At 37.6% G+C, this 15670-nt stretch overlaps 2 protein-coding genes across 2 annotated transcripts; both read right to left on the bottom strand.

Annotated features, from left to right (window-relative positions):
* Window positions 1-6128: 6128 nt before the first annotated feature.
* On the bottom strand, window positions 6129-12505 carry LOC131636039 (uncharacterized). Its single transcript, XM_058906685.1, has 4 exons — window positions 11484-12505; window positions 10603-11337; window positions 9562-10489; window positions 6129-6344 (listed from the first exon to the last, which is right to left on the bottom strand). The coding sequence occupies exons 1-4, from the start codon at window positions 12503-12505 to the stop codon at window positions 6129-6131; spliced, it is 2901 nt and encodes a 966-aa protein (XP_058762668.1).
* A 92-nt stretch (window positions 12506-12597) lies between these two features.
* On the bottom strand, window positions 12598-13407 carry LOC131636038 (uncharacterized). Its single transcript, XM_058906684.1, has one exon. The coding sequence runs from the start codon at window positions 13405-13407 to the stop codon at window positions 12598-12600; it is 810 nt and encodes a 269-aa protein (XP_058762667.1).
* Between the last annotated feature and the right edge of the window lie 2263 nt (window positions 13408-15670).

The raw sequence follows: 15670 nt of genomic DNA, 5'->3' as shown, positions 1-15670 counted from the left end.
AACTTGTGGTCCTTAATGGTTTACTAGAGAGTTCCCCGCTCCAAAAGCTGATCAAGAAACTAAGTCTCTTGCAATATGGGAAACTTTTCTTATCCTAAAACTGGTTTCCACCAGGCTTTGGATCTATAAAGAACATGTAAAAATATTTAGTTATAAACCCAATATTGTGTCTTGACAGTTTCAATTTTTGTCTTCACAGTGTCAATTTTTCTAAAGACGAATATGTCAAATGTTTGGGTCGACATTTTGCAGATGCTTCTAAGCTTACCCCAATTTCGTTTCGACCATCTTTTTATTGCACTCAAGAATTTGATACTTGGTGGAGGGCCTATTATGCTGAAGAATTTTTAAATTATATATTTTGTCGCAACATCTAAAGGATGATTTTTCTTCTATACAGGACCGATTAAAGAAAGTTAAGGACAGGCAGGCAAAGGAGATTCAAGCCTTCCAACGTTACTTCGAAACTATGTACTGGACAAATGATCTTAGTCGGACTGTCTGTGAAGCAGCGGTCATTTTAAAGGAAAACTTTATGAAGGAACTCCTTGATTTAAAAATCCTTTTGTACGTTAAAGACAAAGACAAGTACGCGTTTTCTTTCAAATTTTATCCACCTAAGTTCCCACCTTTTCCAAGTATTGATCCGGCTTTGGTTGTTTGTGATTTATTTGATGCTATTGTTGCTTTGCCGGTGTTTTATGAGGGATAGTGTCGAAATAGAATTTTTGGGAGAATTAGTCTAATTAAATAAAGTGGTGGAAATTATTTAATTAGAAAAATAATTATTTTGAATTATAATAATTATTTAAATTGGTTTATGAGGAAAATAGTGAGGGTAATATGAGATTATCATAATAAGGGTCCAAGGGTTATTCTAGTCAAAAAGGGGGAAAAGTGAGTCAATCGTAACATTTTGTGAAAACGATTGTGCTCTCAGAAGTTGAAGCAAGGAAGAGAGAACAAGCAAGGGAGAGAGAATCCATTAAGAAAGCTTTGGGAATATTTAATCTAAGGTAAGGGTGGGGTTCTGAATCTCTAATAGGTGGTATAATTGTGGGTATGTGGGGATTGTTGAATGCTAGGTTTTGATATGGATTGTTCATAGATTAATTCCTATATGTGAAAGTGATTGATGAAATTGATGTGGTAAATTGTTTGAGAATGTGGTGTATATATGTGTTTGAATTTGAGTGCTTGGATTGTTTTTATGTTGGTCACAAATTAAATTTTTGGATTTTGAGAACCGTAGCAAAAAAAATTAGAGATTTTGGCACAATTTCACTGATGTAACCGGTTACATCGTAAAAATTGGAAATATTGGCTCTGTTTCAGTGATATAACCGGTTACATCATTTGAATTAACCGGTTACATGATCCAAAATTTTCGTAATAGGGGCGAAGGAAGGTGATGTAACCGGTTACATCATTTGAGGTAACTGATTACCTTACTGAAGCTGACAGTTTTTGTAAACTTAAAAAATTAATAACTTTTGACTTGGGTGTCCGTTTGATGCGCAGTTTGAGTCGTTGGAAAGCTACAAATATTCTATTTAACATAATTATAATTTTGATATTGAAAAAAATGATATTTTTATGTTGGAGGCTTATGCTTTGTGCATCAGTGTCTTACAAAATGCGATGAATTTTGTTGTGATTGAACGATGATATTGTACGAATGATGTTTGAATAAATTGCATAATATATTGCATAAAGAGGTTGATATTGTTGACCTGGAATGGCATAATGTTGAGGGCTTATGCCCTATAATTGCATAATTATGAGTTGGCATGTCAGTGTTGCATGCATACATTGTTGAGAGCCCATGCTCTATTGTTGGCTTGGATTGACAAATGGTTGAGGCCTTATGCCCTATTGTTGCCCTAATTGGCATTATGGAGAGAGCTTATGCTCTGTTGGTACCACATGCATTGAGTCGGTGTTAGTCTTATAGCATGACATTGAAGAATTGATATGTTGTGTTATATGATTGAAGCATGAATTTTATGCCTTGTAATGATGAATTATTATCGAAAATATACATTGTATATCTATCGCATACTTATTGTTATATAACCTATTATATTGTTGTGATATCTCACCCTTATATTGGAATGATGCTTTATATGGAATTGTTCAGATAATCGGGAGTAGTATAAGGATGCGGAGTCTAGAAGAGGTTGCTCTTCTTATTTTTTAATGAGTTGGCGTCTATGATCTGATACGTAACACTAGGGGGGATGGACGCTTGTTTATTTTGTTATAGTGATACTTTATTTGGTTGATTTGTTGGAGTATTAAGAACCCCCATTTAATTGAATAAGTGTTGTTTTATATTGTTGATAATTTTAGAGAAATAATATGTTTCCTTCCGTTGCATTAATGAAGTTAAAGTTGAGAACTATGTTGAATTGTTGAATTGTCCATCCACTTGATGTGTTATGTATCTATCTATGCATGATTGAACATGATTTAATAAAGTGATAAAGTGTACAATCCTAATTGTTGTGTTTAATTTAAGAAATAATTTACTTTGATTTTTATTAAATTATCATTAGGGAATTAGGGTGTTACAGTTCGACTGTGGGTCATTCTTAGAGGTTCTTAAGAATGAATCCTTAAAATCTTCTAAACGGGTGGTGTTGACTAAGCATAACCTGGACAATTTAAAAGGTCACCTTCATGTCGACATAGAACATTTTAAGGTACTTTCTCCAATACCTGAAGGCGAGGAATGTGAAGGATCTCTTGGCCAACTTAACTCAAAGTTCCCTTATTCTCTTCAATATTAACACTTGGATTTTTCTTTATTTTCGCAACAATAGACCGAAAGAAGCAAATCCAAGATGGCGACAATGGAACTACGACTGATGTCCAAAAGAAATTTCAAGGGGTAAAAGAATCAATCAAGGGAAAAAGAGAGAATGTTTGTTCTCACATAACACTTAACCTTTCCATGTATGCTTTACTACCTTAATCCAATATTTTCTTTATTAGTTCAGGCTAGCCAAAAATCTCCTCTCACACCTTCAAAATGCAAGAAAGTTGACAACATCAAGGAAACTCAAGAGCAAGAAGTTGGCGATGACTCGTCTCCATAAGCTTTTAAGCCAAAAAGGAAGGAGAAGACAAAGGCTTCAAGAATAACCTCACAAAAAGTTCAAGTCACTCCAAAAGTTGCCCCTAACATAAAAATAAAGAAAACAAATAAAAAAAATCCCTGAAGAGGAAATACCTAACCAAGAGAAATTTTTTAAAGACTATTCTCCCAAAATTTCTGATCACGGCGAAGATTCTCAAGGGGATGAAGACATGTCTGTTTCTTTTGAGGAAAAACAGGACAAAGATGGGCCAAAAAATGATAACGCTCAACAAAAAACTGGGACCAACGCCACTAAGAATTTTGGCACAATTTTGACTTTCAAGCCTCCTCCCAAGGTAGTCGCCAATTCTTTATCACAAGAAGAATTCGATAATCTTAAAAAGAACAAACCTTGTGAATATCTGAGGATGATGATGAGTACCAAAGGCAGTTCAACTGATAAGTTCTCAAGTTCCTCAAAAGTCTCTAGCGAAAACTCAATAGTCGAACCTGTTGAAGAACTTCTTCATCAACTCAAAGCAAAAATATTTGGCATAGACTTGTTCCAAACCCTGGAGAATGACTTCATGTCTTCTTATGGGATCAATGATTTTATTAAACAAATAGATGTTCTAAGTGCTCCTCTAGATGTCGCTAATTTTTTAGTAGAATTTGATCTCTTACTTGACAAAATTATTGCTAATATTATCCGTAAGCGAGACACAATAAATAAATTGAAAAACAAACAGCAAACCTGATCACCAAAGTGGGACTTAGCCACTGAATCTATGAACAAAGTTGAAGAGCTGGAGAAGTCTTTTCAACAAGGTAGCAAACAGTTTGAAGCTTGTGCTTCTAATATTACACAGTGGAAATAACAAAAGAGGAATTGCAAACAAAAATTAAGAAAGCTGAAAGTCGATAGAAAGAGATAACCAATATCAGTCGAAACCACTTGATGGCAAGGTTGTGGTCGAGGTTCATCGTGTCGAAAGAGTTAGAGGTCAGGATGAAGAGATCACCACCCTTTCTTCAAATCTTTCTTTGACTGACCGTCGACTGACTGTGGCCAAAACACAATACGACAGAACACAAGGCCTCTGCACCCTTATGGACTTGCAATTTTTTGCTAGATGTTTGATTTGTTTTGTAATTGTTAATTATGCCCCCAAGGAATTTTGACTTCTAATTTTTACGTTGGTATTTTGAAATGACTTTAGTCATTTTAGCACTCTACTTTTGAACACCATTTTTGCATTCTGTTTACATGAATGTTATTCTATTGAAATTTTGATTTCCTCTAGCACGGGCTTGTATTTTTTTTCAAATACTTACCATTTACTCTCAGGATTCGATGATTAACAACTAAGTCTTCGATTTCATAGGAATTATTCGAGAACACTTGAATATTACGAAACGTGCCCTCCTAGTTAGGGGACCATTTATCTAAAGTCCTATCTTTACGATCCATAGGTAAAATAACTTTTCAAACATACTTTTCAGTCGAGAATATTTTAATTTTAACTCTTTTATTATAAGCCTTGGAGACTCACTCTTTTTGACTCCTCAAAATATCTAAGGCAGATAGCCTTTCTTCATCCATATCGACTAACTCATCCAACATCATATTCTAATAATGCTTAGATGGTATTTCATTTTGTTTTTGAATTATAGTCGACTGTAAATATATTTTAACAGGAAAGACAACATCATGCCCATAAGTTAGACAAAAAGGAGTAGTGGTCATCGCCTCTTTAATACAAGTTTGACATGCACATAAAATTTGATCCAAAGTCTAATGCCAATTCTTTGGCTTCTTTCTCACATGTTTTTTTACTAAACTAATAACGATCTTATCCGCTGCTTCGACCTGGCCCTTTTCCTGGGTATAATAAGGCGTGGATGTGAACAATTTAATTCCCAATTCAGAAGCAAACTCCTGCACCTTGATCAGTCATAATGGTCTCAGGGATTCCAAACCGGTAAATGATATGCCGTTGGATGAAGTCTATAATTTCCTCCTATTCGACATTGACTATACATATTTGGAATATTTAGGCCAATCAAGCAAGCCGGTACCAAGGCATAAGGATACGGTCGGTCCTGAGGAGTACCAACTCGGTCATGATCTAGAGCCCGAAAAGGAGTCCCGATCCGGTTTGGGGATCTTTGGTCGGTCAAGGCAGTTACTGCAGGACGGTAGACTTAGTCATAAACGAGTTCGGGGTCACCCAACCCGGGACGTCCGTAACCGTCATTCATACATCAATGATCTCCGTCGTTATGGACGTTATAGCTCTTTAAGAGCCAAACAGCGAAGGTTACATCAGTTCACTCATTATGGAGGGAATCCAAGGTCCCTCCATCAATTAGGACAATTAAGGCTCCAACAGCTATAAATAGGGCTCCCAACCGAGGGATAAGCAAGACACGTATTTTCTTGAGCTCGCATCAACTGTGATGCTCAAATCCCTAAAGCTAACACCACAAACTTTTGTGTGACCTTGCTGGAATCTTCTTCCGGGAGGTAATCAAAAGTGTTCTACAGGAACTTTCACCAAAGGTATTGCTTTTATCCATTTGGTAAAGTAATCAATACCAACTAGGATATATCTCTGGTTTTTTGATGACGCTAGTCGAATTTTTCCAACTAAATATAAAGCCTATCCTCTATATGGGCAAGGTTTCATAATAACATGTAATTCACTTGTAGGGACATGTTGAATGCCTACATGTATTTGACATTCTTGGCATCCTTTGGCGAATTCGATACAATCCTTTAACATCACAAGCCAATAGATCCCTTTTCGTAATAATGACTATTTCATTTTATGTCCAGCTTGATGGGCACCACAAGCTCCAGTATTAACATTAGATAAAGCTAAGTATGCCTCGTCCTTACTAAGACACTTGAGTAAAACTCCCTCAGGCGTCTTTTTAAACAATTTGTTTCCTATCATAACATAACTTAGAGAACGATACATGATCTCTCGTTTTGTCGAACCTGTTGGGTTTTCTAGATAGTCAATTCAACTATTGGTGTACGCTAATCTATATCCGTCAAACTGTCAATGGAAAATATCTTGAAATTTTCAGGGTATGCATATCCTAATTTTGTCATTTCCAAATCCGACGGAGATAATCTTATTGCCATCACCCTTCCTCGAACTTCGATCAAGTCTTCCAACTTTCCTTTCGATGCTTTGTATCCAGAAGCAATATGAGCCAGATCATCCGCCTCTTGATTTTCAAGTTGAGGTATCTGTCCAATATTCACAAACTCAAAGTGTTTCAATAATCAATATGCTATTACAAAGTACAGTATCAAATTCTCTTTGGCACATATGTACTTCTTAGTTATTTACTTAACAATCATTTTAGAGTCTCCTCTTATTTTGACTCTTAATACCCCCATTCAAGAAAAATTTCGAGGCCAACTATTAAAGCTTCATATTCAATCTCATTGAACCTTTGTTGGGATTTTATTGGGAGAAATGATCAAAACCCTAATGTCAACTCCATCTTTATGGTTGGAACCATCAAAGAATAACATCCAATGTTCAAGTTCTAAATAGTTTTGGGGTGCTTCAACCATTGCATGATCTATAATGAAATCAACGACCACTTGCCCTTTCATTTCTTTAAAATAATATATGTTAGAGAATACTCAGTTAAGGCAAGTTCCCATTTCCCAATTCGACTATGAAGAATTAATTTAGATGGCATATGCTTAATAACATCAAAATGAGAAGAAACTTAAAAATAAACTAGTTTTATATAATGCTTAAGTTTCATACAAGAGAAGTACAATCAAAGGAACAAATTGCGGCTTGTTTGGTGGTTTTGGCTCAGTATTCATGCTTTTTCCCACATCAAAGATTTATACTTCGCTGGCCTCAATAGCCATATGTTGGATTTCAGCCTCTAAGGTCGCTTTTAATCTAATTTCGGCTACGTAAGCCGAAATTTTCCGTAATGCATCGAACTTAGACATCATCGTCGAATTCGCTTCCCTAAACTACGGCTGGAAGTCGGAAATGCTTATTCCATCCTCCATTATGTCTCGATCTCATACAAACCCATGGGTGGGATGAAGTATTAGGGAATAAAATTCCTCCTTTAGAGGCCTATATGCAAATCCTGCAAGTAAGCAAGATGCTATATTCGCCAAATTTCTATCAAATTTCCTTCGATCCACATGGTTTATTTCTGCCATGAAATACCCTTGATCTGGTTCGATATTTTCTACAATTTTGTTGTCCCTCTAAATTGCAACCCTCTGACAGAGTGATGAGGGCACTGCCCCTATACCATGAATCCACTCCCTACCCAGAAGTAGATTGTAACTGGCTTTCGAAGCTATTACCATAGATATATTTGGTCTGGTAATTGATCTTGTTGGTGTAAGCCCTAGAGGCCAATACTTTTGGTACTTGTATCGAATAATTTATTAATAATAAAAGGCATTTCTTTATTATGTTTGTTTTTCCAAAATAATAAAGTTCGTAGAATATCTAGTCCGTTTAATGAAATGTTAAGTTTGACTTAATCATGAGAATCATTAAACTTAAGGACACTATTCTTAAAGTATCTGTAGTCGAGCTTTATTGTGAGGTGGAATAATATTAAAGCATTGAGACTATTATGTAGATAGACTGGTGATCACATCTCATGGATCATGGATAAGGAGTTATCAAGTCTTAACATAGGTATAAATACTAGGAGTAATATTTATACTGGATTGACCCGCTATGAGAATACTACATAGAATGTTATACAAAGTGTCATAAGTTATTCTCATGGTGATAAGTGGTGTATACCACCCTTCGACTTGAAACCACTATGATGTTTACCGTGAAAATTGGTAAACAAGTGCTAGTTTTCCAAAAGTAAAAAAAAAATTGGTTACTCACAGGATCGACTAGATAGATCCTAGGACATGTGCTTTATATTCCAAATATTCTTATAGAAATTAAAGAACAGTTCGACATGAATTACGTTCTCGTTTGAAAATTTGTCTAATCTACACAGATCTTGTTTAAAATAGCATTGTAATTTGTAAAATAAATAATGTAAAGGAAATTGAAAGGTAAATTGCAATAATGTAAATGACAAGAATATAAAATTCTGGAAATGTGAAAACTGTATAAAACTGTAAAAAGGAATATAAAATTGGTGTTTTTATACGTACATTCTCATATTGACTCGTTTCTCACACACAAATACTTTGAGTAAACTATTGAGATTTTGTACAAAATGAACACCGAATCTAAACTCTAAGACTCCTATATATAATAATTCGAAATAACCATTCCAACGGTCTTTCGATCTGAGTTTGCCACGTTTCACTTGGCATGCTTTCCTTTTGTCTTGAAGCTCAACGCATCCCTTTACACAATGGATCAAGACAAAAATAGTTACGCCTTTGTTCGGACTTAACCTCCTGTCGAAGGCTCGTTTCCGTCGAATCAAATATCAAAAACTTATAAAATATTTCTAAGTCCATGTCCAACAACTTTCTCATCAAAAGAATACTTCGACAAGCTTTCCTCAATCATGTCATCTTGTCGAACATTTCTAATCTTGTCAATTTTTTTTTATTTTCTCCAACAATAATGTGGTGTCAAAAATACCAGCTAACAAATCCCCCCCCCCCCCCAATTTCATTTTCGACATACCGAAGTAAATGGAATTTTTTTACCATTAATTTTGACGGCACAAAAACCTTTCAGTTTATATGACGTCATAGTCATTATGACGTTTGTCTCCAAAACGTCTTTTAAGACCTTGCGTGCAGATCTTTTGCAATTAATCATGGTACTCCTAGGATAATATGATACTTCCAATCTTCTGCAATGATGAATGGTATTATGAGCGAAAACAAGGTTGCATCTAAGAAGATATTTGGAGAAAAAGGAGTTGTTTTTGGTGGTGATTTCAGACTGATACTTCCAATTATACCAAGAGGTAGTAGATTTAATATTTTTCTTGCAACAAATAATGCTTCATATATTTGAGATCATTACAAAGTCTTAAGGCGTACAAAGAATATGCACTTACAAAGTGTTTCAACAACATCCACCAACAAAGATATCAAATTTTTTTTGGAGTGGATACTAAAGATTAGAGATGGAATAATATTTGAGCCAAATGATGGTTATGTTGACATTACCATTCCAGAAAAAATTTAATATCTAATTTAATGTCCCAATTGAAGCCATTATTGTAAACACATATCCTAACCTGGTTTTTTTTTTTTGACAAGAACAAACTTAACTGATATCATTAATCAAATAACGTTCAATACAAGGAGGTACATATCTGAAAAAGCTACGCCGAGACCAAGAATTGGCCGCCTTAGCTAACGTATGGGCGACCGAATTCGCTTGGCGTTTGATGAACTTTACCTCAAAGTTCAAAAATAAAACTAACAAATGCTGAATAGATTTAATAATAACGCTAAATTCTGAGGAACCAACATGAGAAGCATAAATAGCCTTAGTGACATTCTGACAATCAGTTTCAAAAATGACGTGGGATAACTGAAGAAAAATAGCATTTTCGATTGCTTCCTTTAAAGCGGTTGCTTCAGCTTCGACAACGGAGAGAAGACCCACATCCCAGGACACCCCTGCCGATATAAACCTTCCAAAGTGGTCTCTAAAGCACCACCCTCTATTTGTTGTACCACACACATTATTGAAACCTGCATCAACATTACATTTCAAGTGATTAACTGATGGCGGACTCCAACTTATAGGTAAATTATTACCCGCCGCTAAATTATGCTCATCTCTAGCTAAAAACCAATCATACCAGTTATGATAAGCTTGGATACCAATCCTCAACGCATCATCCCTGATATCTTGCCAAACCTTATTATTCCTACTCCGCCAAAGGGTTTCAAGCAACACAGCAAACCGGCCCGCATCCCTTCGATCCTCCCGACTACAAACATCAAAGATAAGGGACTTAGCATCAATGAAATTAGGCAACCGAGGATCTATAATAGATGACAAACCTGCTGCCCGCCAGCTCTGATTAATTGAGACGCATCCGAAAAAAATATGCCAATCATCTTCATCCTCACCCTCACACCAAGGGCAAACAGACGGACATTGAACATGACGCTGTCGAAGCTTTGTACGCATCGGTAGACATTCTTTGCAAATCCGCCAAAGCAAATGTTTAGCTCTTGGTGGTGCAGAGATACTCCAAATACTCTTCCATCTCCCTTCAGTATTATGAAAATGAGTGTTCCTATGAAGACCATTCCAAATTTTATACCCCGATTTCACACTATATTCCCCATTTTGCTCCTCGTTCCAAATCAGCCTATCCTCCTTCACATCCTCTATAAGGGGTACTCGAAGAATACTCGTCGCTCCTTCGGAGTCAAAAATATGGCTAATCAAATCCACATGGGTAACAAGAGATCTTTAACTGATAATTCACAAGTACTTTGCAATTGTGGACCATGGAGATAACATCTTCCTCTCTCTCGGAACCACGGATCATACATAACCTTAATGTTACTACCATCACCAATAGACCACCTACAACCCTGCTTAATAACGGCCTTTGCCTTCCACAAACTTCGCCACACAAAACTTGGATTATTACCAATAAGAGAAGTAAGATATGAAGAGTGCGGGAAGTACCTTGCTTTGAAAATTCTTGCTACAAGAGAATTTGGTTTCGACAAAATGCTCCATCCTTGTTTCGCTATCATAGCCATATTAAAGGATTTAAAATCTCTAAACCCCAAACCTCCTTCACTTTTCGTAGTAGTCATACGATCCCAAGCTAACCACCTTATGCCTTTGTTATTACCACCACCTCCCCACCAAAAAGAATTCAGCATTTTTTCAATATCATTCACCACTCCATCCGGAATCAAATAAACACTCATAATGTAAGCCGTTATCGACTGTAGGACAGACTTAATCATGACCTCTTTACCAGCTTTAGATAAGGATCTACCACTCCACGAATTGATTCTTTTCCAGATCCTATCCTTAATAAAAGAGAACACCGCCTTCTTACTCCTGCCGATCATGGATGGTAACCCCAAATACTTCCCCGTTCCCAAAACCCTCCTAACCCCCATCAGGTGGGCTAAGTCTTCTTGTGCGGGACCACTCAGATTGCGACTGAAAAACACTTCAGATTTTGCTAGGTTGATCTCCTGCCCAGTTGCCTCGGTATAAATGTTAAGAATCTCCATAAGATTAGATGCTTCCACAATATTTTCCCTGCAAAACAAAAAACAGTCGTCAGCAAAAAGCAAGTGGGACACACTAGGTGCCCCCTGCATATCTGAGCGCCATGGATATCTCCTCGTGAAACTGCACTTTTGATCAGTGCCGAAAGACCTTCAGATACAAGAATAAAGAGGTACGGCGATAAAGGGTCGCCTTGTCTAAGTCCTCGTCCTGGAATAATGGGTCCAATTCTATCGGAGTTTACAAGAACAGAATAGTGCACCGATGTCACACACATCATAAGCCAGTGAATCCAATTCTCATCAAAACCCATACGAAGGAGAACACCACGCAGAAAACCCCAATCAACTCTATCATAAGCTTTACTAATATCGATCTTTAATGCAAGGTGAGCCTTGTTACCAGTCGTCTTCCTTTTTAAAGAATGAATAATTTCCGTGGCCACCAAAGCATTATCAAGGATCGACCTCCCCTCAACAAACGCCGACTGCTCCTCTGAGACACACTTATTAAGAACAATCTTCAGACGATTTGCAAGCAATTTGGCAATCAACTTATAAACAACATTACAAAGAGATATGGGTCGGAGTTCCTTCATATCTCTCGGATTTGCACACTTCGAAATAAGACATATGTTGGTTTCATTAAGATGAGAGGGAAAGAATCCCCTTTCCAGCCATGTCGAAGCTGCCATAAAAATATCATCCCCACAAAGCTCCCAAAAATGTTGATAAAAGGTTGGATTAAAACCATCGGGGCCAGGAGATTTATCCGGATGCATTTGGGTCAGAGCTTCAAAGAGTTCCGCTTTAGTAATTTGAGTCATCAACTTCCTATTGTCCTCTTGCGATATAACCGGTGACATACAGTTTAGGACCGGATCATGCACCCCCTGTTTCATTTCAAAAAGTTGTTCAAAGTAAGACTTAGTAACATGGCATAACTCCTCCTGCCCTTTCACCTCCGCCCCTGTCTCATCCAGAAGCGAGGTGATTTTCTTGAACTTATTACGAACAGTAGCGGGCCTGTGGAAGAATTTCGAGTTCGAATCACCGTGTCGTAACCAATGCATCTTGGCTCTTTGTTTCCAGAAAATTTCTTCTTTTGTAAGAATATTATTATACTCCCTTTGAGCATCAAAAAATCTCGCCGCCGCCTTCTCATCATTCGACAATCTAGCGGCTTCCATGGCTGCCATATAGAGAGATAAATTACTGTGTTGCTGTTTATATTTCCCTTTATTCCACCTAGAGAGTTCCTGTGCACAGTTATTAATACGATAAAGTACATTCACTTCTGCACAACATTCCACCCTTTAATCACCACCCCTTGCAGCTCTTCCTCTTTAAGCCAAGAGTTCTCAAATCTAAAGGAGTAAGGCTGGGATCGTTGCCGTCGATAAGGTTCACACTGAAGAAGGATTGGACTATGATCAGAGTGCGAGGCCAAAAGATTACTCAGTTTTGCCGCAGGATAAATATCCAGCCAATCCTGCGTTACAAGCGCTCGGTCTAACCGTTCTTCGATAACATGTGGTGTACCTCTGCTTTTAATCCATGTGAAAGGATGCCCTTCCATCGGAACATCCAGGAGATTACATTCGGAGACGACATCACGAAAGCCGGCACAAAGCCAGTTTGGATGAAGATGGATCCCGACCTTTTCTTGCTGCGATAGGAGATCATTAAAATCACCAATGACACACCAAGGAGCCGTCAACATATCCCGCAGTTCTCGAAGCATATCCCACGCTTCTCGTCTTCTATGTCTTTCCGGATAACCATAGTAGCAAGTAAGTCTCCACTTTTCATGCAATTCATCCTTAACCACCAAATTAACAAAATTTCTAGAGAAATTCACAACATTACAATTAACAGAATCTTTCCACAACACTGCCAAACCTCCGCTTCGCGCGACAACATCAACGGTTAAACAAGAATCGAATTTTAGCGAAACCCGAACACTTTCAAGCTTATGATTTGTCGCCAAAGTTTCGGACAGAAAAAGGATATATGGGTGGTGTTTTTGAGCAAGCTGACGCAAGTTCGGAATTGCTCGCGGGTTGCTCAGGCCCCGACAATTCCAACTGAGGATCTTCATTTGTCCCGGCAGTCCTGGCTGCCAGGACCTGCCGATAAAAAATGCGGGATTGCTTCAACAGACACAACACTGCCACCATTAACTTTTTCCCGGCGTCTTTTCCGTTCGAGATGTTCATCACCACTCAGTTCAGCCACACTGACAGGTTGAGAAGGTTGAGAAAGTAGAATGTTGGGAATAGCTGCACGGGTTGAGTTACTGGGGTTGGAGGGCTTATTCTGCATGTTGGCATTAGACTTGGAACTGGTATTTTTTGGTTTGAATTTATGTGGTTTTGGGGTTAAAGAATTTGATTTATGAGTTTGTGCAGTAGTTTCACGGTTTGGCTGCATGGTGGATTGGGTCTGGGTGAGGAACGTGATATGTGATCCGTGCATGGGATGTGGGGTATTTTGGTTTTTAATTGGAGGAATTATCACATGTGGGCCGGTTGGATTATGGGAAAGAGGTGGGCCAGGATTTGTCGGCCACGTGGGCGTGTTAAATGCAGGATTGGAGAAAGTGGGGGATAAAACATTGAAGGCTGATGATTTGGGTGTTTTAGTGTCACCGAAGATTCCTTCACTAATGACATAATGACTATTTGAAGGCACTTTATGGCTAATAATGGGTGATGAAGGAATGATTTGATTGTGGTTTAAATTTTGGCGGCTGTTATGGAGACCAAGATCTGTATCAGCAATAATGGCCAAATCATGAGTGGCCCCTTCAGGTGGAGAGCGAAAATCACTTGCTGCCTCCTGCGCGTGTGTTTCACGCGTCCCATGTGCACCCACGTTCTGCTTCACAAACTCCCTGCCATCACTTTCTTCCTTCAGCCATTTAGAATTTGAACCATTGACAAACCTCCTATTTTCCACCCTAAGTTCATTTGACCAACCCCTAACTCCGGTATCTTCCTCCATAGCGAATCGGACCTCACATCTCTGCTCTGAATGACCTAGAATACCACAGACGAAACAGAAAAGTCCCAAATTTTCATACTTAAAGCCAACTGTGCACCACTCACCGCCTTTATTCTTCACTCTAGTATTCTTCTTTAAAGGCTGTCGTACATCCACCTTAATTCTCAGCCGCATATATTGTCTCCAGAAACTTGAATTGTTATTCTTATCGTACTCCACAAATGTACCGATGAAATTTGCAATAGTTTTACCCACTTTTTCCAGCATCAATCCCGCTGGGAGATTATGAACCTGAACCCAGAATTTGACATGAAACAGTGGAATATTCTCTAGTTGTACACCAATCTGGACTTTCTCGATGATAAGCAAGTGACTTCCGAACGTCCACGGCCCTCCTTTTATCGCTGCTTCCATATCTAATCTGTGTGAGAACTGGAATAAAAACAAACCTTCAGAAGCTTTCTTGATTGTCACCCCTTTGACTGGGCGCCACATATCAGCCACTCTTTTTTTCATAGGCATAACATGGATCGGTTTGTCGCACAGGAATCTCCCTACCAGACATAACCTTAAATCACACTCTCCTCCACCCTCATCCTCCACATCAAAGCAAAAACCTCCCTCCTCATCTTCTTCGTGTAGAGACAAATTAATAACATTAGGATCTTCCATTCTAGTAGAAAACCGATAGATCGGACCAAAAAGACCAAGATAAGAACAAGACTTCTCAGTAGGAGAAGAAAGACCAAACCCTTCCTAACCTGGTTAATAACTTCAAAAATTATAATTATCTTTAAAGTAGGGCAATATGTGCTTCAACTATTGAGATTGTAGATGATATAAACGAGTACATCACAAAGCTCATTTAAGGTACTTTATTGCATATATATTTTTTATATTCCGACAAACTAGTATTAATAGTTCTATAGGTGTTCATTCTAACCAATTGTTTTGTCTTGTAGGAGATGAAAAGGAATATCTAAACAGTTATTCAGTTGATAGATATGAAGCTAATGACTTTGATGCATTTGAGCATTTAACTCATGAATTCTTGAATTGCATGAAAAAATTATTAGTTGTCTAATCATTCGATCAAATTGAAAGACACAACTTCTATGTTATTGCAAAATTTGGATCAATATAAAAGATTATGCAATAGTACAAGACTCATGGTGACTAGACTTGCTAATGATGTCGTTGAATTTAAAATAATTTTTGGAAAAAACATTTGGAATATCATTTATATTTCATGGATAATGCTAATCAGTGCCCTCAAGGCAATGGTTAAGACTTTAAAATAGCAAATTTATCTCGATAATCTGCGTATTTAATACCTTGAAAATTAAAATATTAAATTT

The sequence above is a fragment of the Vicia villosa genome, unplaced genomic scaffold, assembly GCF_029867415.1.
Source record: "Vicia villosa cultivar HV-30 ecotype Madison, WI unplaced genomic scaffold, Vvil1.0 ctg.001617F_1_1, whole genome shotgun sequence".
Lineage (NCBI taxonomy): Eukaryota > Viridiplantae > Streptophyta > Magnoliopsida > Fabales > Fabaceae > Vicia > Vicia villosa.
This window is presented reverse-complemented; position numbering and strand designations above follow the sequence as displayed.

Excerpts from the sequence above, each read along its gene's own strand:
- LOC131636039 (XM_058906685.1), bottom strand. The coding sequence starts at position 12,505 with ATGGCAGCCATGGAAGCCGCTAGATTGTCGAATGATGAGAAGGCGGCG. Across the intron at positions 11,338-11,483 it reads CAAGGCGACCCTTTATCGCC|GGAAAATATTGTGGAAGCAT; the intron begins GTACCTCTTTAT and ends TTTGTTTTGCAG. Across the intron at positions 6,345-9,561 it reads AGGCTATTTATGCTTCTCAT|ATACCTCAACTTGAAAATCA; the intron begins GTTGGTTCCTCA and ends AATATTGGACAG.
- LOC131636038 (XM_058906684.1), bottom strand. The coding sequence starts at position 13,407 with ATGAAGATCCTCAGTTGGAATTGTCGGGGCCTGAGCAACCCGCGAGCA.